This window comes from Lampetra fluviatilis, chromosome 69 (assembly GCF_964198595.1).
Source record: "Lampetra fluviatilis chromosome 69, kcLamFluv1.1, whole genome shotgun sequence".
Taxonomy (NCBI): Eukaryota; Metazoa; Chordata; class Hyperoartia; order Petromyzontiformes; family Petromyzontidae; genus Lampetra; species Lampetra fluviatilis.
In genome coordinates, this window is record NC_136343.1 from 1,582,302 (window position 1) to 1,607,417 (window position 25,116).

Here is a 25,116-nt window from a genome sequence, read left to right on the forward strand (position 1 = left end):
TGTTCTTGTTGTTGTGTTGTGTTACGGGGCACACAGGGCGGTTTGTATATTTTTATAGCAGCCGGGTCGGCTGCGAGCTATGTGGTAGGGGGTGATGTAGTGGTGGTGTTGACGTGCGCCGACTGTGACAGTGATGGATCACGGGGCGGCGCGGGGTGCGGGGTTGGGCACGCGTTGTGGGCGTGGTGTGGACGCGCGCGCCGGGAGGGACAGATGACGGGGCGGCGCGGCGTGGGTGGTGAGGCACGATGAGATGTGGGAAAACAGGATCGTAGCCAGCGCCCGGCGATTGGTCGAATAAGTGGGTGCTCGCAGCGACGTCCGCAGGTGGGGTATAAAGGGGGACGCGCGAGAGCACTCGGGGAGAGTTACCCAGTTGAAGACCCGAAGACGGAGCTGAAGACCTAGTGCCCCGAGACCCCTAGTCCCGCCGTCCTTGTGGGGACCGGGGCCCTGTGTGGCTCGGAGGCGAGGCTGTGGGACCCGGGGTCCGACGCCCCCGTGGGTCGGGCTGGGAACCCACAGTCGAGACGGATACCCCGGGCAGGGAGTGTCCCGAGTAGCTCAGTGGCGTTAGTCGCCGAGTAGCTAAGTGGATGTTGGTCATCCGAGTAGCTCAGTGGCGTTAGTCGCCGAGTAGCTAAGTGGGTGGTTGTCACCCGAGATACTAAGTGGATGTTGGTCATCCGAGTAGCTCAGTGGGCGTTAGTCGCCAAGTAGCTAAGTGGGTGTTTGTCACCCGAGATACTAAGTGGGTGTTTGTCACCCGAGATACTAAGTGGGTGTTTGTCACCCGAGATACAAAGTAGGTGTTAGTCACCTGTGAACGAGTTTGATAAAATAAAGAGTGTGTTACCCGTGAAGTCGTCTCCCGCCGAGTTACTACATTACATATACATACCGTATCCAAGGAGCGATGGGCCATTTCTTGGGATCTTTGTTACCATATACGGATTAAGCCGGTCAGACAACGAAGCCCAAGTTTGCGCAGATTTACGTGTACGATCCAGATGTGGAAGCACGAGTGGCTCGCCGACAGGGGATTTTTTGTGGCCTGAACAGAGTCACGCTGTTGGACTTGGAGCACATGATGGAGACGTGCAACCCGTTTGCGCGCGAGTTCCTTACAATGGGTCAGCGGATGAGAAGCATGATCGAAGCCGGCGACAACCCCATCAACGTCGTGTTTCGCCTGCGTGCAAACAACTATGCGGGACCCCGCACGCACAATCTCCCCACTGCCACGGAGGTTGCTGCTGTGTTGGTTGATGACGGCAACGCGGCGAATAACCGAGACTTGCTTCTCTGCCCACGGTCAGGTGGCCTTTTGCGACTGTTCGAAACCCATTCGATCTATGATTCACTTCAATGTCCTCTCTTGCTCCCTCTCGGGGAACTGGATTGGACGTACACGGATGAGTACATGAACGGCGCTACGTATCGGAACAAGACGCGAATGGCGCTTCGAGGGACCTGACGACGAGGCGGAAGACGGAGTGTACACGAAGAATATCGTGTATCGCCAGATATTTGAATAAGTTGCATTCTATATTTCAATTACTTGCATTCTTGAATATTGTCGATTGAGCGTCTCATAAAAATACATATAACCTCACCAAAATAAACATTCAACAATCACCAAAACATGTATATTGTGTCCAGCCACTTTCAACTCCCCACCAACCAAGCATATACACACCGCCCGCGAAGCGGGCGGCAACTGCTAGTAGCACAGTAAATGTAATCAGCACAGTGACTTTACTTCACGTGCCTGTACGCAAGAAGTAAAACTTTTTCCTCAGCCCGTGTCTCACCACCTCGCTGCTTAGCAACATCACTGCCGCCAATCTGATGTTGGTTTCCCGCAAAAATCAGGGGTCAGAGGGCAGGTGGGCGGGGCTTGAGGGCAGGTGGGCGGGGCCTGAGGGAGGGGGACGTGTCCTGCGTGGGTCAGCGTTGAGCTCTGATGAAGCCACCTTTGGGTGTGGATGCAGGTCACAGTGTGATGATGGACCGCCTTGCTCCTCGGGAATGCAACGTGAACGTTCGTTGCGATCACAGATCGCAGACGGTCGTCCGACTTCTCTCAATGGAACAATCAAACACAGCCACGGATTATTCTCTCTCTCGTGCGCGTATGTGTCACCAGGGGCCGTCCATAAATGACTTCACGCGATTTGGGACGATTTTTGACCCCGCCCCCCCTCTCGTCACACGGCGTCACAAAAAGTCAGACCCCCCTCAACTATGACGTCACAAAGCTCTGCCACCCCCCCCCCCTAAAATCATATTTCCATTTTGAAAATAAAACACGCTTCAAATCGCTTTAAACTATTGTCATTGTAGTGCGTATTTAATGTGGCGTTGCACTCTGATGTTGTAGGTGTGTTGTTATAAACAATTAGTGTTGTTATAACAATTCTATATTTATTTAAAGTTGGCATTTTGCACAACTAACTTCAGTCAATAAAGCAACAGCAACACAACCGCCTCTCTCTCATGCCTCTGTTTCTAACGACGCCCTCTGTCACTCCTCACTCCCCTGCCTTACCCCACACACCCGGCCTGCACTCCTCCGCCGGAACTGTCTCCATTCCTACCCTGCCTCGTCTCTTTGCCTACCACCACTCAATCCGCGGTCATTGCAATAGCATCCTGAGGAGTATTTTAATAGGAGGGGGGTTTTTCCCCAGCTCTAACTGACATGTGCCACATGTACGGCATGTTAGTGTGTGTGTGAGAAGCTCGTGTAGTGCCTAATGTGCAATGTAAGTGTGTAGGTAAAGGTGTACTGCATGTTACATGTAGCACTGTATACAGTGTGTATACTGCGATGTAGAGTATGAAAACACGTGTAAGTTCGCGTGTATGAGTTTAATGTGTAGTAGTACATGTACGTCAGGGGAGGTGATGGTAGCTGCATGCTGCAAGGCCAGGCAATGCATCGTAAAAGGTGACAACTACGGCAGTGAAACATAAAACATAACGATTCTCAATGATATGAAAATAACAAAGTCAACTAATAGAAGGTAAAATGATGAAACGAATTAAAATAATTTAATAGTTTTAAGATTGATTATAAGTAGACATCGGTAGCAGCAGCATAATGCGCCAGCCAATTCCGACAGTTCAAGCAGCATAGTGACATTTGGAAACTTATTTATTGAGTCCCGAGGTATGGCTAATGTGCGCCCACGTGCATCGTGAATTAAAGCTGTTTTTAAATCCTTTATATTAAGTTCGCTTGCTTAGGACCGTGCAAATCTTTCGGTCGTTTTTTAACCCACTTCCCGTGATCCAATCGAGCTGATATTTTCCACACAGACTCGTTGTGCATGACAATTAATGTTCGTGAAATTGTTTTTTCCAAAATTTAACACTTTTTAGGACAAAAATATTATATTTAATTACCAATTGCTTAATGGTGCAATGCAATCATCTGATCCATAGGTGGCAGCCATCTCAAGCCAAAGGGCGAGAGGACTCTAGCCGCCACGCATATAAAGGATTTATAGTGAAAAACTTTGTTTTTACGGGTTATACTTATTAAATCCGCTCCTGTCTGTGTTTCTCTCTCTTTGACTCCGCAATATTTGACCACGTCATTCGCTCCTATGTAAAACTGTCTTCACTACACTCCCGACCATCACGTAGGGGCTGTCCGTAAATGACATCACGCATCTAGGGAGGGGGGGGGTCAGACATTTGTGACGATGTTTGACGAGAGGGGGGGGGGGGGGTGAGAAATGTGACGTCACATCAAAATGCGCAACTTTAAATAAATACAGACAACACGTTCTACTTAATTTAATAGACTTTTTAACAAATGTTTCCTCCTACAACATCAGAGTGCAGCGGCACATTAAATACGCACTACAATGATAATAGTTTAAGGCGATTTGTAGCATGTTTTATATTTGGGGGGGCAGAGCTTTGTGACATCATATTTGAGGGGGGGGTCTGACTTTTTGTGACGCCGTGTGACGAAGGGGAGGGGTCAAAAATCGTCCAAAATCGCGTGACGTAATTTATGGACGCCCCCTTATTGGCAACTCCGGGCTCAGCAGACTTTGTGCAGACCCAGAATTACACTGGTCAACACACTTTTTCTGCGGTTTTAAAGTAATTTTGGGGTGCTGGTTCCAAATCTGGCATCAGTTTTTGTCTATCACATCAGGTTTTTGAGATATCAAATATTGCATTTTCAATAAAAACTGCAGAAGAAAAATATTAAATAAATGTGGATATCTACATAAAATGATATTATGAACACACTATCCTAAAAATGCAGCACCATATTTTAACACTAAAGCAGTCACTGACTCGCTACAACTTGCAATCATAAGTGACAGAGTTAATTTCGGGTAAAATCAATGACAATGAGGTATGCCGATAGCATAAAAATGAGATGTGATAGAGCAAATCTGAGATCAGATTTGGAATCAGCACCCTGAAATTAGTCTAAAACAGCTGCAAAAGTCCAGGCCAGAAAAAATGTTTTTTTTGTTGACCAGTGTTATGCTCCCTGCAGCAGTGCAGGCAAGGGGCAGGTTTCCACGTTGGGGCAGGTTTCCACGTGGCGTCAGGCCGCATCTTCTGTACGCTGAAACGGGATAAAATGAATCCGCGGCAGAATTAACGATATATCATGTTAATGGTTGAGACCCATATATCGAGTAATGGAACATTGTTTCGCCCATATAAGGAAAACTGGAACGGGAATCAGAGGATTTTTACAGATCCAATGCTCGAGAAAACGGGAATAAACCGATTGTTTACAATACTAAATCGAACAGTGCTTTGTTGTATCTATGCCCTGTTTTCCGTTATTAATATTAAGAATAATTAAAACATATATATATATAATTTTATATATATATATATATTTTTATTAAATAATGAAAACAACTCACAAGCACACCAGGAATCCATGAAACATGGAGGGCGGTTAAAATGATAAGAATTCGGTCACAGAGAGGTCAGAGACATCCAGATGGACAAAGATCGATGGCCTGACCTCCCAAGACATCTTGAGATGCACGGAGGGGGTGCAGAGCAGAGTAAATGATAATAACGGTTGCCACTCGCGTTTTCTTAACGTTTTCCTAACCGAAAAGTAGAAACTTAACAAAGAGAATTAACCAACAAACCATAGGTTTTTTTATTAGTAATTATCTTATATTACTCGTATTCACCGCATACATATTATTTCGAATTATATGTTTCCTATCTACATGACCGTCCTAAAAACTAAAGAGTACGAATTCCAGAAAGCTTAAGTGGAAACATAGTTACACTTAACCTCAGGACATTAAAATATAACTCAGAATAAAACACCAATCTCTGGAGAACTAAACTTGGCAAAGCCCCAAAATAACAATGTGACGAGGATCAGTACGAATATTCATTAAACATAGACGAATGATAACCACGATACTAAGACCGAAGGAACTCATAAAATATAATTCAAGAATAAATGTAACACACAGGACCACATAAATGTATTGCAAACATCTCCTCAGCCACCTTTGTCTTCCAGCGGGGTCTGGCAAGCAAGGAGGGAGCAAAAAGGTCACAGGGGGGAATCGGTGCCTGACATTCCAAAGATATCTGTTTTTTTCTCTTTGTTTTCTCTCGCAAAGAATGCGCAGAGAGCGGAGTCACGTTTTGAGTTAGGCACGGGCGCACATAGCGAACGAGCAGTCTGGGTCGAGTCGTGCTCGGTCTCGCAACTCGGCTTGCGACGCAGCGTTGCAACAGGGCTCGCAAGAGAGCTGGGGCAGATCGTGCCTCGAGGAGAGATGGGACGACGAGACGTCGTTAAGGTGACAGTCTGAGTGCAGTCTGTCCGAGTCGCGCTCGGCGTTGCGACGGGGCTCGCAAGAGAGCTGGGACAGATCGTGCCTCGAGAAGTGATGGAACGAGGAGGGGTCGTTCGAGTCGCAGAAGTCTGAGTTCAACCTGGGTCGGGGCTGGGTTTCAGCCGTGCTCCGGCTGGCGGAGCGTCGTGAGGAAACGAAACACCGATGCCGATAGCAGGTGTCGCTTCTCGCAGAACGAAGTTAAGTGCGAGTGAAGCTGGCAGCTGCACGAACAAGGGAAGCACGGAGCAGAGAGAGTGACGAGTGACGACAAGCAATCAACCTGTAAAAGGGCGGAGATCGCCAAGCGTCGACCAAGCGAGCAAAGCAGAGAGCGCAAAGCAGTGGAGAAAGCCTGGTCAAACGGCTGTGAGGAAGAGGACAGCGCCATCGAATGCGCCGTGTGTCTAATACACACCCAGATCAACCAGCATCATTCAAAACCGACTCGTCATCCCGCAGTGGAGAAAGAGAGTCAAAGTCTTCCGAACGAGCGCCACCGAGCGCCACCGAGCGCCACCGAGCGCCACCGAGTGCCACCGAGCGCCACCGAGCGCCACCGAGCGCCACCGAGCGCCACCGAGCGACAACGAGCGACACCGAGCGACACCCAGCGCGAGCGACCGAGCATCTTCAAGGACAGCATCGTGCCAACTCGTCATCTAGCAGTAGAGGGAGAGAGAGCGCAAGAGCGACACGACTCGGACGTCACCGGGCGTCACCGAGCGTCGTGCCAACTCGTCATCTAGCAGTAGAGGGAGAGAGAGCGCAAGAGCAGCATGACTCGGACGTCACCGGGCGTCACCGAGCGTCGTGCCAACTCGTCGTCCAGCAGTGGAGAGAGAGAGAGCGCACAAGCAGAGACACGCCGAGCGAGGGAGCAGCAGGGGCTCGCGGCGGCCACGCCCAACCCAGAGAAAACTTCTGGCCGCTGTTTGTATCCTCCCACACCACACAAGCTAACGACACAACTCCTGGCTCCAAAAATTAATTAATATTACAAGGGGACAACGCACACACAGCACGCACACGAATAAGACTTTAAAAAAAAAATTGTCTTTGCGTTTCAAAAAGGGTTGCCATTTCGAGGTGGTGCGTTCAATATCAACTGATCGTGCAAAGCAGTTGCTGCCGTCGAGTTACATAAATAAGAAATGTTTTAGTCATTCATTTTCGTTAATCGCATAATCTTGCCCATTAATTTATTGCCGTATACTTGCTTTCGGATAAGAGAGTGTCATGTGCTTGTTTAGAATAAAATTGCTTAACACCAACTGTTCGAGTGCTTCTTTCCAAGTCCATGCAAAACTGTCTTATTTATAAGAGCTGTTACCTGCGATGAGATATGAAAATGGAGACCTAAAATAACATAAACACACTAAGATAATCAGTAAACGTTTAATCGATGATAATCGTGTTATCCTGATTGATATAACACTGGATAAACGAAGCTAAGCTTAATTATCACAACTGCTCACATTAACATAATCGCAAGCATCCGCATAAATTACTACGATTATCTCCGTGGTCATCATAATTTATGCATATAATTACACACATTATCATACTTTATGCATGTTAATACACACATTAACATAATTAATGCGATTTGCGCATTTTTCGGAATTTTATTTTAAATTTTCATCAAAATTTCATAAATCAACATATACAACAGCTTGATCTATGCTTGAACACACAAATATAGGTATTCAAAATATCACAGCTTGATCCATGCTTAATGCATGCTCTAACACATACACCACACGCGACCGGCTTTTTCTCCCTTGAACATCACAAAAACCAAGGTGCTCCACCAACTCAGAGCAAGATGGCAGCAAAAGCCATCTGCACAGTTCCTAATTTCCCTCTTCCATACCTTACCTCCCCTACCTCGCTCTCCTACCCGTCCACCACTATCATTTGTTTGATTTTTTTACAACGTCTATTTTTGTTGTTGGAGGCGCCGCTTCCTGACCACGTCTCCTGCCTGCTCCTGCCCCCATTGGGCATCCTAGCAGCAGCCTGGCTGCCAGCGGTTCCTCGTTTGGCTGCACTATCGCCGGCGCCTCGTGGCTTCCTCTCCGCTCTTGACGATCGGCGCTGCTCCCCTCCCGCATCTCTTGCCTGCCCCCCACGCCCACCACGCGTCCTCTTGGTGGCCCGGCTGCTGGCGGTCACCTGCCGGGCCACGCCGGCGCCGTGCGAATTCCTCGCCATCCCACGTGGCCGGATGGGAGGCCCCTGGGGGAGTCTTCCCCATGTCAGCATGCCTGGCATGGAAGAAAGATTCGTGTCCATGGCAAACACCTGAGGACGGCTGCTTGCGTTGTGGCCGAAACGTCGTGAGAATTATTTTATTATGTTTTATTTTTATTATTTTATTACTTCCCTTCTACGTGACTTTACCGAAAGAACCAGGAAGAGGTGACAACCATTTTACCGTTGCAGCATCAACGTTTTGGAAAAACCTTGTTTCCTCGGGGCTGGCTCTCCACCGCCATGTGTTAACCTGACTCCCTCTCCCGCGTAAACCACCACTCATGCTGCGGTGGCTGCATGCGCGCGTGCCCGCTCAGGTTGCCTGCCCCGACTCACGCTAAAAATAGCTGTATGAATATGCCGCGCCTCTGCTCCTTCCCACGAAATCTGCTTCCTTCTGCCTTGGATGCAAGTGCGTAGTCTCGGGCACACGACGATCGAATCGATGGCAATATTCGCGCGTTGCACCCCTGAGCGTTATCGTCGCTATGCGGACACGCTGCGTAAAACGATCTTCGCTACGCGGACAAACTGCGTAAAACGCGTGTCGCTACGCAGACACACTGCGTCAAATGCACTGAGTAAACTCGCACGCGATCACGCAAGCACCGGGAACAACAAAGTTCAAAGTTAATTTATTAGGTATAGCCCTGTGAGCCATTCGGCTCTTGAATCGGGTGCAACCGCAACAAACAATAAACAAAAACATGAACAAGAAAACATCTTAAAGTGACTATGTGCAAACAGAAAATCCAAGAAAAGACAGCAAAATATTGCAGAAAAATCACCGTACACGAACCCTTTGCAAAAATCCCAGTGGGATGCAAGTCAAACAACAATAACAACCACAAGACAACTTAGATTAAGGCCATCAGTCTAACTCTGTACTACAACAAACAAACATGGCCAAACCAAAAAACTTTTCGAAAATCACCAAAATAAAGCTATGAAAGCAATGAAAGTGGTCATAGGAACTGTGAACGACGATCGGATTGATGATGATATTCGCGCGTTAATCCGCTGGGAAAACACGCACGGCGAGCCCAAGCGCAGTTAATGAATTACTACCCGCGCTGCCTCACACACACAGCAATCACACGGTGTCGTTGCTCTGTGCTAAAGTTTATTACTGGCTCACCCGAAGAAAAACCATGCGTGACCCGGAGCAAAATACCTAGCGAGCAGCGTCCAACCTGTCTCTATCCAAACCCTCGGGGAACCCTCGCGCTATTCCTCACCCCTCTTACGTACTCACGATATCTCACGGACGCGATGGGAGTTGGAGGGACGAGGATCCAGTAGGTGTTTGCCTGGGTCGAGTTGTAGCTGCACTCACCAGCGTCTCATGGACGATCGAGCGGCTGGGAGTCCGACTGGGTAGCTGGCTGACTGGAGGAGAACTGACCAACGTTTCTCCTCTTCCCTCCTTTTATCTCTTCCCAATTCCAAAATCCCTGATTAAGTTGTGTTGCCCTCCCAGCCAATCGGGCCCAATCTTTCCACCCGCGCTGGGCTAGGCAGCGAGCGATACCCTGCTGGCCAATCGGGCGCCTACCTGGCGTGTGGCTCTCACTTGCTTCACAACCCATGCAGCTAATCTGGCTGTGACGGTCCCACCTGATGACGGAGACTTGTGTTGCCTCCGAAACGTCGTGATTTTTGTTTTTATTTTATTTTCATTAATTTTGATGTTTTACCTACGTGACTTTACCGAAAAAACTTAAGAATATGATGCCTTGCAGTCACGAAAGCTTCAAATCTAGAACCCATTGTGTATGTGCCCGTCGTTTTCTCCCACTTGCTTCCTAACCCATTGTTTACGTACCCGTCCTCCCTCCCGTACTCTTGGTTGAGGTTTTTAGCTTTAGCCAGCTCGCTGGGTGTTTTGCTTTCCCCACGGCCCTATTTCCCTGTGTTCGGTGTGTTCCCACGGGCCACAGTGCAATTCGGCCTGGCGGGGGTCGGCCAATTTCCTGGCACTGGGAAACCGTGGGTCGTCCCCACGAGGGGACCCTCCGGTAAAAACCCAAGATTACAGGGGACCCCCCCACGAGACCCTACGTGGGCATCACCATGGTGGAGGTAATCATGAAGCGACGCAAGAGTTGGTTACCCACCGTCACACTCTTCCTCTTCCCTCCCCTTTCGTGATCTCTAAGTATCCCCTATCGCAGTCACCCATTCGTCAGCCTTTAATACGTCCCTATCATACGTATCATTGTATTATTTAACCTTTTTATTTAACTATGTTAAGCACATTGAGAAAAGGTGTGTTATAAATATAAAACAAGTTGTTGATGTGAGCACCGCTGTTGACATACGCAGCGAGGCTCGCCACTGCTCTGGAGGTCACCATCTTTTTAAATTGTATCTGTCACTGTCAGCGAAGGGTAATCTGCGTAAATTGTCCTTCAACAAGTAAAGCCCCAATGAGTCACTTTTCAAATATTGTTTTGGAATGTTCAGCCAATTCCTCTTCAAATTAGTGTTTTTGAATTTGCGAGAAACCCAATCACAACCCTACAGCAGCTCTTTTCGTTTCAGACTGTTGAGGACACCTGCAGTGCCCATGGAGGACAACTGCTTTGAGTAGTGAGTCCATGGCTGTGCACCGTGTCAGGCTCATTATTTGTGGCCAATGTTTTGGACAAACTTCATGAACCCTGTGGACCTCTTTGAGACTGAACTTAAGAGTGAAACTTAGACTGGAGGGACTTTTTCAACTGCAACTCCGACGTCCTTTCTGGACTGTCTGGACAGGACGCACCAGGATTTGTTGGGGCTCAACTGTTCTTATATTCGCGTCTTTAAGGGTCACGATTATTTGGAGCTTTTGATAGGTGAGTTCAACTTTGTTATGGGGACAACCTACGTCATCTCTGCGTGACGGTGGGGCTCGTGAGTTTGTGTTATTGGAGGGTAGGTGTTGCTTGTGAGAGCAGCTGTGTGAACTACAAGAGGGAATTTTGTTAGCTCCAAGTTGTACCAACCTTCACAGAAGTGTGTTGAGAATGAGATGAGTTGACACAAGGTGAGTTGACAATAGGTTAGTTGAGATGAGGTAAATTGAGATGAGGTGAGCTGAGTCTTTATTTAGCTGCTTCTGGCACCGAGACGTATCTGCCTGGTCAAAAGTCAACACATTCCAGTGCGCGCCTCATGATATGCAAAACAAACTAAAAAGGTTTGTACTTTAGCCTGCCTCACATTTACGTGGCTTGTTCCTAGTTTAGTGTATCAGATGTTGCCAGAGACTGCCTGAGCAACAGCCAGAGACTGCGTGAGCTATAGAGAGATACTGCCGGAGTTACAGCCATTGACTGTCTGTGCTACAGCCAAAGACTGTCTGTGCTACAGCCAGCCTGCCTGAGCTACAGCCAGAGACTGCCTGTACAACAGCCAGCGCCTATCTCTGAGTGGAGCCCCAGGATCATGGCGAGTGCGGCTCCCAGTGGTAGCGAGGCTCCAGGAGAGTTGACCTGCCCCATCTGTCTGGACGCCTTCAGCTGCCCCTGCACGCTCAGCTGCGGCCACTCGTTCTGCCTCGAGTGCGTGGAGGGCGCCTGGGATGTGGCCAAGTTCTTCTCCTGCCCACAGTGTCGAGTGACTTTCCCTCAGAGGCCCCAGCTGAGCAAGAACTTCACACTCGCCAACCTGGTGGAGCAGCGCAGTGCTGCAGATAAAATGGCCACCGCGGTCTTGTGTGACTTCTGCAACGATGGCACGACCGCTGCCTCGAAGACCTGCCTCAGGTGTGATATGTCCTACTGTGTGACTCATGTAAAGCCTCATCAGGAGAACCCGAAGTTAAGGAGCCACATTCTTGTGGATCCAGACACGAATCCTGAGATCCGCAAATGCAAGCCGCACAGAAAGAGGATCAAGTTTTACTGCCGACAGGACGAGAGCTTGATCTGCACAACCTGCATCATCGCAGGAGACCACAAGGGTCATGATGTGGCTACGCTGGAGGATGAGCACAAGACACGGGAGGTGAGGTGGTCTGCGTGTGTGAGCGGGAGCTCCTCCTGCATGAAGTCATCATGTCCCAGTACAAACTGAACAATGATATCCAAATAAATATTATATCATTCCTCTCTCAGCTTCCCATTGTTTTTTCAAATTTTAACAACCTTTATTTAATATAAAGTATGCTGAGGTTGTCATAGTGCAGAAATAATACTAAAACATGTTATTATCAATCCTGTTATCTGACAAATTTATAAATGTGCTCTTAGTATATTTGATAAAACTGAAGGACTATAATGCATACAATAATTTCTCGAAATGAGGTGAGTGCATAGACTGTGGTTTGTATACAAAAAAGTGGTTTGTGGAATGGAGGAGCATTCCCCAAAATGTAAACGAAATGTAAAACGACTGGGACTGCGTGAACCACAGTGCTCACCGCTTAGTAGCCTCGTGCCGGTCTGTCCCAGTTTAGTGCCGCACTCTACAGCAGCTACCGGGTCACTGGAAGTGGCGTTCCAGAAATGTTGCTTGATTTTGACGGACCAAGTAATTCGTGACTGCATTTATATTTTCATTAATATTCTCTCTACCGAATTTCTCTGACGCTCAACAGTCAAACAGCAGCAGTTCCTTGTGCCATGTAAAACTTAACTAAAACTTTTTTTTATTTCACCAAGTGAAGCTCAGTGAGCTATGTAGCTCTTTTTCACAGGCAAACCTGGCCACAAATTACAGCTCAACAATGTGGCTTATCAGGTCTAAATGTATAGCAGCCAAATGCTCTAAACGCACTTTCCAAAACGTGGACATAAAAACTGGAGGGCCCAGAGAAAGATCCATGCGACCATGGAGAGAGACATGCAAACTGCATAAACAGGCATCAGGCACGGGTTCGAACCCACGTCCTCCTGTATTGCAGGCAAGGCAGATAACATCTCGCCGCTGATTTGCCCTGTCCAGCAACTACTCAGATAGCCCCGCCCACCACTCCAGTAGCCCCGCCCACCACTCGGGTAACTCCCGCGCATTACTCGGGTAGCCCAGACCACTTCTCCTGTAGCCCCGTCCACTGCTCAGGTAGCCCCAACCATTGCTCAAGTAGCCCCACCCACTACTCAGGTAGCCCCACTCACTACTCAGGTAGCCCCACACACTGCTCAAGTAGCTCCGCCCACTGCTCAGGTCGCTCCACTCACTGCTCAGGCAGCCCTACCCACACTTAGGTAGACCTGCGCACGTTTGAGCTCTTCGTGAAATCAGTTCCCTGCAGCGCTTGATCCCCCAGCCTCCATCGCTGCACCGGGGCTACTGCCCCCATCACTCTGGAGGGGTCTGTGTGGAATGGGGGTGAGAGGGGACGATCAGAGAGTGAGTGGAGTCTCCCCCGGTGACGTCTCTCACAGAAACAAGTGGGAGAGGAGACGCGGGCGGTGGAGGAGAAGAGGAGGGAGGTGGAGGAGTCCGTGAGGCAGATGGAGGCCGCTCGCAAAGACGTGCAGGTACCGTGTCTGGGCCGGACTCGGTGACCCCATGACTCCACCCTGAGTAGGGTTTGTGATGGAGGACAACTCTATTCATTCACGTGGACTTCCATTGGCTCTAAACACATTGTGGGACTAAAGACATAACGGTTAATGCGCCTCAATAATCAGGACGAGCAACGAGGTGGTTCTCATCTCCACTGAGAAGCTCAATCAGTGGTGGAAATTCCACATTCCAATATCTCCATACAACTTACCACTTCAATGTCTGTAATCTATATTGGTCAGATGAGGTGGTAAGTACCTCTTATCTAGTACTCTGGTGGAAAAGTTGGTGGATCACACCGATGTGAAACCAATTAGACGTTAGAGTAGCCAGGTGCCAGTATAGAAACTGGTTTCATGATCCCCTCTCTTCATCCATACATATGTAATGCGATCGTAAATGGGGTTGTTGCTGGCCTCTGGTCCAATCACGCGGCCCGGGGCATTGGGGGGTGGAGCCTGGTCTGCGGGGCGTGTGGGAGGGGCCACCGTTCACCTCGGCTCCAATGGGAGGCGAGGTGAATGGGGGCGGAGCCATCGGGGTAGTATGGGAAGGCCGGATATGACGATCCGGCAGGCGGAGTCAGGGTAACGTGGGGGGAATGGATATAAGTGGGAGCCCAGAAGAGATCGGGGCAGTCGGGGAAGTTAAGAGGCTGAGCCATGTTGGTTGGTGAGGAAAAGATCCGCGCCATCGGCCACGTGGCCTAAGGACCTCAGCACGCCGTCGGCCAGCGGTGTGCGGAGTGCGAGAATAGAGGAGCTAACAGAGGAGCGTGCGTGGCATGCGAAAGAGAGCGTGCGTGGCACGCGAGAGGGAAAGTGTGTGGGGCGCGCGCGAGACGACACTGGTCCGTGAGGAGGCCAGTGGGGTGCGGAGAAAAACCTGAATAAAAGACAAACGGAGACCAGCAGTGCCTGACGGAGTCTTTTATTACACATATGTGGGTTTCTCTCACATGCAGAATATTCATTTGAAGAGGAATTGGCCTAACTTCAAAATTCCTTATGGCTCAAATTGCTGAAGGCAAATTCCAGATTTATCTTCACTTCATTCGAAGGCAAACAAAGCATCGTCCTGATAGCCTTGCGCAATGAGAATGGCACAGACTCTAAATGTACTCCTGATGAAATTTGATTTCAATGCTTCATTGCCTCCGAATCGTGTTGTACTGACAATGCACAGCAGCACTATCAGAGGAAGAAGGAGGGCTCAGTGCTGCAGACTCTGGACACCTGAATGTCATTTCACAAAGGACCAGACATTTAATAAACAGAGGTGGCATTTATTTCTCTTTGCAGGGATCCATGACAGATAAAAAGGCCACAATCTCGGTCAGATTCGCCCACGCGAGAGCAACGCTGGATGCAGAGGAGAAGGCGGCTTTAGAGCAACTGGAGCAGAAAGGGCGCAAGCTGTTGTCCCAGATCGAGAAGACGATCGCTCACTACCAGGGGGTGATCAGCGAGCTCCAGGCAGCAGCCACTCACCTGCAGGTCCTAGCGCAGGAGAGGGACTCGCTCGCATTCCTGCAGGTGAGCGATGAGTCTCCAGTGTCACAACTGGCACAAAGCCCTCTTACCAGTAGCAGGAGAGGGAGGCTCCTGAATGAGAGCTCGCATCTCCTGGGCTTGAGAACACAGCTTCACTCTTGGACTCGCATCGCAGCTCCAGTGGCTAATATTTGGAAGGCCAGCTTATATTTTCTCAGTTAAATTAATTCTCTCTCTCGTCCTTTAACAGATTCCCATTAAGTTTGTTTCATTGTGAATATAAACTAAATGTTAATGGAATTTCACTTTTTAAATCAACCATACAACAACAATGTACACGGTATTCATGATTATCATCAGCCATAATCTATCCACTTATTGAGGAAGGCCTCCCCAAGCCATTGCCACATGTCATGATGCCGCGATGCAACAATCCACCAGCGCCTGCTCACGACCCGATGTAATCTCTCCTTCTTACTTCGTGTACCTCCACTTGGATGCGCTACCTTTATTGCTCATATCAGGGATGTTAAAATAAATAGGTCTCATACACTTATTAATGATATCATTGTGTCTTTGATATCACTTCTACAAGATCTGCACCATGTGCATTGGTAACTCCAGAAACTTCTAGTCCTACATTCCTCTCAACACAGATCAATATCAACCGGTCTCACTCTGAAATATTTGCCCTGCAAATTAGTGTTGGTCCTCATGGGGGTGGCGAGATGTTAACTACCTCGCCTGGTATACCGAAGGTCCGGGATTTAATCCCAACCCTGACGTCCTTATATATTTGGAGTTTAAATGTCTCCCTCCATGGTCGCATGGATTTTTCTCCGGGTCCTCCAGTTTTTCCCTCCACATTTTAAAACGTGCGTTTAGAGTATTGGGCTGCTAGAAATTTCCACGACATGAACAACTTCGTTGAGCTATCATTTGTGGCCAGGTCGCTTCTGAAAAAGAGCTATATAGCTCCGTGGGCCTTACCTGTGTAATTAAAGACTCCGTCAGGCACTGCTGGTCTCCGTTGGTCTTTTATTCAAGTTCTTTCTCTGCACCCCGCTGGTCTCCTCCACTCACCAGCGTCGTCTCGCGCGCGTCCCGCACGTGCTCCCTCCTCAGCTCCTCCACTCTTCCTCACACCCCGCTGGTCCTGACAAGGGACCAGCGTCTCCTCTCGCGTGCCGCGCACGCTCCTCTCGTGTGCCGCGCACGCTCCTTCGTTAGCTCCTCCTCGCGCGCGCCCCGCATGCGCTCTCCCGTCAGTTACTCTGCTACTCCCCGCTCCGCACACCGCTGGCCAACGGTGTGCCGAAGCCCCATCAGCCACGTGGCTGATGGCGCGGCGGCCACCCAACGTGGTCCCGCTTCTTCACTCCAACAACTGACCCCTATCCCTTCCAGGCTCCCACCTATATCTTCTTTCCCATGTGACCCTGACTCCTCCCCTTCCGGATCGTCAGATCCGGCCTTCCCATACTGCCCTGCTGGCTCCACCTCCATTCACTTCGCTTCCCATTGGAGCCGAGGTGAACGGCGGCCCCTCCCACACGCCCCCCATACCGGGCTCCGCCCCCCAATACCCCGGGCTGTGTGATTGGGCCAGAGCCCAGCAGCGACCCCATTTACGCTCGCATTACACCTGGAAAATAAATTGTAGTTTATTGTTAACTATGAATCGGTTTCACTCTGAAATATTCGCCCCATAAGTCAGTGTTTTCCACCCACGATGTTCCAGTGGGAACTCCACTGATCACAATGGATTGGAGGTAGAGTCACAGTAACGCATCTCTTTCTCCCACAGGGGCACCTGGAGGAGACGTGCAGGTAAAAGACGACTTTCACTCACGACTCGACACATGACAACATGGGACTGAGTGTGGGGTGCGGGCAGTGAGACATTGGCTGTGTGTGGGGATGCTGTCTGTGGTGATGGTTTGTGTGGCTATGGTGTTTGTGGTGATGGTTTGTGTGGTGATAGTGTGCGTGATGATGCTGTGTGTGGTGATGGTGTGTGTGGTGATGCTGTATGTGATGATGCTATGTGTGGTGATAGTAATGCTATGAGGTGATGCTGTGTGATGATGCTGTGATGCGTGTCTATGTGATGGAGTTGTGATGGTCCTGTGAGTGACGATGCTCTGCGTGAGACAGTAGCCATGTCTGTTTTGCTTTCACAGGGCAGGGAGGGTTACAGCAGATCCACCCTCATGTCCTAGCCAAGAGGACATTGCCTCGCTTAAAGGCACCGAGGAAACTGTGGCCAAATTCCTGTGTGAGTTATTCAGTGTGAAACATGGGTGATGGGGCCATCTTCACAATAAATGATCACCATGTGTGTGTGCACGAGGTCGACTCAGCTTCAAATGCTTACCTAGTTTTGTATGTAAACATCACCACTAGAGAGACAAAGGTGGCCAGGCGTAGTGCTGGCCACCAAGTCCCTCATGTGCTGTGCCAGCTTTCAAAGGTTCTGGTTTTCCCCGACAGTCTGTTAAGGCAACACGGAGAATATTTATCTTCGTTTACATCATGGAACTTGATGCGGTGTTTGAACAAAATCGCCACTAGAGAGACAAAGGTGGTCGGGCGTGGTGCTGGCCATCCACCGCCTCGTGTGCCGTGCTGGTCTTCATAGACGCTCGCTAACAGCACTTGCCCCAATGGTCTGTTGAGGCTAAACAGGGGATCTTTGTCTTTGTTCACATCCCATTCCAGGACACTACTGAACAACACCATGATACTCAGTGTGGTGTTCTTGCGTAAATAATCAGCATGAGTCAGGGGTAATTGTGATGTTGAAATGCAGTGCATGCCTGTGAATGTGTATGGGTGGGGGGAGCGGTAGCATAGTGGTTAGCACACTGCACTACGAACCCAGTTACCTGGGTTTGATTACCCACCATGGCTAATATCAGTTGCAGGTGATATATTATCCAGTCCAGGGCCTCTACTGGGCAGTTTCAACCTCAAATGAGTTCCTGATGCTGGTAATAGTCATAATGATGGTGATAGTGGTCGTGATGAGGATAGTGGTACATTGGCCAGTCATCTCAGTCGACCCATGGCACCTGGGTCTGCTCCATGACCTCCTGCCAGTGGGCGTTCTACACTTCACGTGGCCTCAACGTGCACATAGCCTGGCACAGGCCCCGTGGTGATGTCACCGCCACTTAGTGGCGAATGGCTGTTGTTGTTGTTGGTAATGATGCTAATGTTGGTGATAATGTGAGTGATGGGGACGGTGATGGCATTGGTGAATGATGGTGTTGGTCGTGGTGATGGTCATAATGGTGACATTGGTGATAATATAGGTGGTGATGGTTGTGATGGTTTTGCTGATGGCGCTGATAGAAGTAGTGATGATGATATTGGTTACGGTGATAATGGTAGTGATGGTCGTGACAATGGTTTTGATGGTCGTTATGATGGTTATAATGATGCTGGTTGCGTTGGTGATGGTGATGAAGATGGTGATGAGTTGGGGTGATGGGGATAGTGGTGATGGTCGATGTGATGGTAGTGATGGTGGTGATGATTGTTTGTGAAGGTGCTCGTGGTGGTGATCGTTGTGATGTTGTTGATGGCGATAGTGATGTTGTTGATGTTCATAGTTTTGATGATGGTGGTGATGGTGATGTTTATGTTGTTGTCATTGATGATATTGATGGCGAGAATGGTTGGTGATGGTGATGTTTGTGATGTTTTAGGTGATGGTAAAGATAATGGTTGGTGATGGTGATGTTGATGGTGGTGATGGTGGATGATGGTGATGACGGTGTTCTGTAGTGATGTTGTCATCGCTGTTGTCACAGACGGACGCTCACCGACTCTCGACACAAACTCAGCTCATAACCAACTCCAGATCTCCTCGGATCTCAGGACGATGACGCGGACCCGTGACTCCCAGGGTCGCCCCGATCATCCACACCGGTTTGATTACTGGTCACAAGCCCTGTGCTCTGAGAGCTTCTCGTCGGGCCACCACTACTGGGAGGTGGACGTGGGGGACGCGAGGTGGTGGCGGGTTGGAGTCGCGTACGGGACGATCCCATGGAAAGGGAGTGGTGGTGCTGCACCGTTGCTGGGAGGGAGCGACGCGTCCTGGTGTTTAGAGAAATATGACGACAACTTCTCAGTGTTTCATGGTGGAGTGAAGACTGCACTGTCGGTGAGGGGGGCCCCCTACCCCCGCAGAATCAGGCTTCAGCTGCACTGGGAGGAAGGGCTCCTGGCGTTTTACCGCGCCGACTCCATGGAGGTGATCCACGAGGTTCGGCAAATATTCTTGCAGCCTCTCTACCCTGGGATGTGTGTGTGGTGTTTGAATGAACCATTGAAGATCATGGATCTGAGTCGTGCATCCTGAGGATGGGGAGAGACAAAAACCCAAAAAACAGAGGAGAGGGGGGATGTTGAGGAGAGTGTGAAGTGAGGGTGAGGGGAAATTCTAGATTTGAAGCTTTCGTGACTGCAAGGATTCATATTCTTAGGTTTTTTCGGTGACTTTACCGAAAAAACCTTAAAAGGTGAGGGGAAATTGGAGGGGAAGGTGGCAGGTGAGCATGGAGGGTGATGGTGAGGGTGAAGGGTCAGGAGAGGGTTAGGAGAGGAGAGGATGGGAAGGAGTGGGTATTGAGACGGTGAGCAGAGGGTGAGGTGACAATTCAGGGAAGGGTGAGGTGAGCATGGAGGGGTAGGGTGAGAAGGGAGGGTGAGGTTCAGGTTGGTGTGCGTGAGCGATGTCGCCTGTCAAGTACAAATCGCCGGTGCGGAAGATTGAGGGATTTTAATGAAATCTGAGTGGGGAATCAGCACAGCCCCAAAGTCCATGTGGTCACTCCTTCACCTGCAGTGCGTGCTCGCGTCACCATGCCTCCTCATCCCTACGATTCACCATCATCACCATCACCACCATCACTATCAACCACCATCACCATCATTATTACTATCAACACCACCAAAACCATCACCAACATCGTCACTATCATCACAACGATCACCACCATCATTACCATCACTCCATCATCATTACTATAATAGAGGTGCTAGACACTCTATTCAGTAACCTGCGGGGCCACTATGTATTAGAGGGGCAATGCAGTGTTACCACTCTGGGACCAATGGCCGGGGTCAGGGAGAGGTGAAAGCGGATGGTAAACACGGATTACCGCCAGACCAAAATGGCCAGGGGGTTAGATGAGGTAAAGAGGATCGAAAACGCAGATTGTAAAGAACCAATCAAAGGGTCCCACGAGGGAGCGTGGGATTGGATAAGGACCGTTACAAACGGGTATAAAAGGGCGAGCGTGGGGAGCGCCCGCCAGTTCTCCTCACACGAGTGAGTGGTTGTTGTGAGGGTGAGTGGTGAGGGTGAGTGGTGAGGGTGAGTGGTGAGAGTGAGTGGTGAGGGTGAGTGGTGAGGGTGAGTGGCGGTTGTGAGTGGTGATTAGTGAGTGGTGAGCGTGAGTGGTGAGGGTGAGCGGTGATTGGTGAGTGTGTGATTGGTGAGGATGAGTGGTGAGTAGTGAGGGTGAGTGGTGGTTGTGAGTGGTAATTAGTGAGGGGTGATGGTGAGGGTGAGCGGTGAGTGCTGAGGTTGAGTGGTGAGCGGTGACGATGAGCAGTGAGGGTGAGCAGTAAGGGTGAGTGGTGATTGGTGAGGGTGTGATTGGTGAGGATGAGTGGTGAGTGTGAGTGGTAAGTGTGAGTGGTGAGCGGTGAGGGTGAGTGGTTGTTGTGAGGGTGAGTGGTGAGGGTGAGTGGTGAGGGTGAGTGGTGAGAGTGAGTGGTGAGGTTGAGTGGTGAGTGGCGGTTGTGAGTGGTGATTAGTGAGTGGTGAGGGTGAATGGTAGTGGTGAGTGGTGAGCGTGAGTGGTGAGGGTGAGTGGTGAGGGTGAGTGCTGAGGGTGAGCAGTGAGGGTGAGCAGTGAGGGTGAGTGGTGATTGGTGAGGGTGTGATTGATGAGGATGAGTGGTGAGGGTGAGTGGTGAGCGGTGAGGGTGAGTGGTTGTTGTGAGGGTGAGTGGTGAGAGTGGTTAGGGTGAGTGGTTAGGGTGAGTGGTGAGGGTGATTGGCTTTTGTGAGTGGTGATTAGTGAGTGGTGAGGGTGAGTGGTGAGGGTGAGTTGTGAGCGTGAGTGGTGAGTGGTGAGGGTGAGGGGTGAGAGAGTGGTTAGTGGTGAGGGTGAGTGGTGAGGGTGAGTGGTGAGGGTTAGTGGAGAGAGGTGAGTGGTGAGTGGTGATTGGTCAGTGGTGATTGGTGAGGATGAGTGGTGAGTAGTGAGGGTGAGTGGTGAGGGTGAGTGGTGAGAGTGAGTGGTGGTTGTGCCGGTGAGTGGTGAGGGTGAGTGGTGAGGCTGAATGGTGAGTTGAATGGTGAGAGTGAGTGGTGAGGGAGAATGGGGAGTGGTGAGGGTGAGTGGTGAGGGAGATTGGTGAGGGTTAGTGGTGAGGGTGAGTGGTGAGGGTGAATGGTGAGTGCTGAGGGTGAGTGGTGAGGGTGAGTGGTGAGCGGTGAGGGTGAGTGGTTGTTGTGAGGGTGAGGGTGAATGGTGAGAATGAGTGGTGAGGGTGAGTGGTTAGGGTGAGTGGTGAGGGTGAGTTGCAGTTGTGAGTGGTGATTAGTGAGTGGTGAGGGTGAGTGGTGAGGGTGAGTGGTGAGCGTGAGTGGTGAGGGTGAGTGGTGAGGGTTAGTGGTGAGGGGTGATTGGTGGTGGTGAGTGGTGAGGGTGAGTGGTGAGCGTGAGTGGTGAATGGTGAGGGTGAGTGGTGAGGGTGAGTGGTGATGGTGAGTGGTGACGAAGAGTGAGGTTGAGTGGTGAGTAGTAAGGGTGAGTGGTGAGGGTGAGTGGTGAATAGTGAGTGGTGAGGGTAAGTGGTGTAGGTGAGTAGTGAGGGTGAGTGGTTAGGGGTGAGTGGTGGGGATGAGTGGTGAGGGTGAGTGGTGAGGTTCAGTGGTGAAGGTGAGTGGTGAAGGTGAGTAATGAGTTGTGAGGATGAGTGGTGAGTGGTGAGGGTGATTAGTGAGTAGTGAGGGTGAGTGGTTAGGGTGAGGGTGAGTGGAGACAGAGAGGGTGAGTGGTGAGCGTGAGTGGTGAGTATTGTCAAAGCCCGGTGGGCTTTGACAATACCTTAGTATCTGTATATATATGTAAGGTTATTAAGAAAAATATTTTTCACCCGGGCAACGCCGGGTACTTCTGCTAGTGTTACTATAAATGTTAACATTCGCAGCTTAAATCCAAAATACGTTATTAAAGATTTACCTCAGAATGCTACAGAGTTGTGTTACATTCTTAATCACGTAACTCTATCTGGACAAGTTGTAACCTTACACCACTGTTCCCTACCTCATAGCACAGTAAATGTAATCAGCACAGTGACTTTACCTCACGTGCCTGTACGCAAGAAGTAAAACTTTTACCTCAGCCCGTGTCTCACCGCCAATCTGACGTTGTTTTCCCGCCAAAATCAGGGGTCAGAGGGCAGGTGGGCGGGGCCTGACGGCAGGTGGGTGGGGCCTGAGGGCAGGTGGGCGGGGTCTGAGGGAGGGGGGGGCGTGTCCTGCGTGGGTCAGCGTTGAGCTCTGATGAAGCCACCTTTGGGTGTAGATGCAGGTCACAGTGTGACGATGGACCGCCTTGCTCCTCGGGAATGCAACGTGAAGGTTCGTTCACAATTACAACAATGTTCGAAAAAAATAATAGACGGCGACCTGAAACTCACAATCTCCCGCGCAAAAAAGAGTCTGGTTTCCAGGAGGATTCCTGTGCCACCACAGCTATGATGGATAATTAGTTTTTCTTCAATAACCTGCATAAAGGCCACTACTTCTGTGTACTATTCATTGCCTCGTCAAAAGCCTTTGATACTGTTGACCATGATATTCTACTCACACGACACAATAATATAACATTTTCAGGCAGGAAAATAAAATGGTTCCAGAGGTACCTCTCAGAATGTTTTCAAAAGGTACATCCTGGTAACATCTCGTCCAAAAATATTGAAATAACAAATGTTGTTCCACAAGATCGGCTACTAATGTAACACTGAACAGACTAAACCCCATTTAAATTTCGATTTAAAGCTTTCGTGACTGCAGGGATTCATCTTCTTGGTTCTTTCGGTAAAGTCACGTAGAAGGGAAATTCAGACGCTGTCTCCCCGACAGACCTGGTTTTCACCTGAGGACGGCTGCTTGCGTTGTGACCGAAACGTCTTGAGAAGTATTTTATTATGTTGTTTTTATTTTATTTTATTATTTCCCTTCTACGTGACTTTACCGAAAGAACCAAGAAGATAAACCCCATTTGTCATTCTGATCTTAGATTTGTATTGGATGTACCATTCATGACCCACCAATTTGACCTCGACTTAAAATCCCATCTCACGTTACTTGATGCAAGTCGAAATCTACATTTTGCCCTGTTCATCCGTAAAATCCTTATTGGCAAAAATCTGTGATACATTTAGCTAAATCATAAACCCACTGTCAAACTCAAGAAACCTAAGACATCCATTTAATTGCCTGTTAACTATCTCAACAACGAGAATTGAAATAGGTGACAATCATTTTACCGTTGCAGCACCAACGTTTTTGAAAAACCTTGTTTCCTCGGGGCTGGCTCTCCACCGCCATGTGTTAACCTGACTCCCTCTCCCGCGTAAACCACCACTCACGCTGCAGTGGCTGCGCGCATGCGCACGAACCGTACCTGCTGCTCACCACGTGCACGCCCAGCCACCCGTACCTGCTGCGGTGGCTGCGTGCGCGCGTGCCCGCTCAGGTTGCCTGCCCCGACTCACGCTAAAAATAGCCGTATAAATATGCCGCGCATCTGCTCCCTCCCACAAAATCTGCTTCCTTCTGCCTTGGAGGCAAGTGCGTAGTCCCGGGTACATGACGATCGAATCGAGGTCAATATTCGCGCGTTGCACCACTGAGCGTTATCGTCGTTTCGCGGACACGCTGCCTAAAACGATCTTCGCTACGCGGACACACTGCGTAAAACGCGTGTCGCTACGCAGACACACTGCGTAAAATGTGCTGAGTAAACCCGCACGCGTTCACACAAGCACCGGGAACAACGACTATCAGATTGATGATGATATTCGCGCGTTAATCCGCTGGGCAAACACGCAGGGCGAGCCCAAGCGCAGTTAATGAATTACTACCCGCGCTGCCTCACACACACAGAAATCACACGGCGTCGTTGCTCTGTGCTAAAGTTTATTACTGGCTCGCCCGAAGAAAAACCATGCGTGACCCGGAGCAAAATACCTAGCGAGCAGCGTCCCACCTGTCTCAATCCAAACCCTCGGGGAACCCTCGCGCTATTCCTCACCCCTCTCATATACTCACGATATCTCACGGACGCGATGGGAGTTGGAGGGACGAGGATCCGGGAGGTCTTTGCCTGGGTCGAGTTGTAGCTGCACTCGCCAGCATCTCTCGGACGCTCTAGCGGCTGGAAGTCCGACTGGGTAGCTGGCTGACTGGAGGAGAACTGACCAACGTTTCTCCTCTTCCCTCCTTTTATCTCTTCCCAATTCAAAAATCTCTGGCTAAGTTGTGTTGCCCTCCCAGCCAATTGGGCCCAATCTTTCCACCCGCGCAGGGCTAGGCAGCGAGCGATACCCTGCTGGCCAATCGGGCGCCTACCTGGCGTGTGGCTCTCACTTGCTTCACAACCCATTGTGTACGTGCCCGTCGTTTTCTCCCACTTGCTTCCGAACCCATTGTTTACGTGCCCGTCCTCCCTCCCGAACTCTTGGTTGAGGTTTTTAGCTTTAGCCAGCTCGCTGGGTGTTTTGCTCTCCCCACGGCCCTATTCCCCTGTGTTCGGTGAGTTCCCACGGGGCCGCAGTGCAATTCGGCCTGGCGGGGGTCGGCCAATTTCCTGGCACTGGGAAACCGTGGGTCGTCCCCATGAGGGGTCCCTCCGATAAAAACCCAGGATACCAGGGGACCCCCCCACGAGACCCTACGTGGGCATCAC

General features: G+C 49.9%; 1 protein-coding gene and 1 pseudogene across 1 annotated transcript; both read left to right on the forward strand.

Annotated features, from left to right (window-relative positions):
• LOC144952664 (E3 ubiquitin-protein ligase TRIM62-like) overlaps positions 1-25,116 on the forward strand; it is a 262,485-nt pseudogene that overhangs the window by 100,044 nt on the left and 137,325 nt on the right.
• On the forward strand, positions 11,553-19,484 carry LOC144952731 (E3 ubiquitin/ISG15 ligase TRIM25-like). Its single transcript, XM_078883223.1, has 6 exons — positions 11,553-12,113; positions 13,496-13,591; positions 14,921-15,154; positions 16,920-16,942; positions 17,296-17,390; positions 18,931-19,484. Exons 1-6 carry the CDS (start codon positions 11,553-11,555, stop codon positions 19,482-19,484), a joined length of 1,563 nt encoding a protein of 520 aa, XP_078739349.1.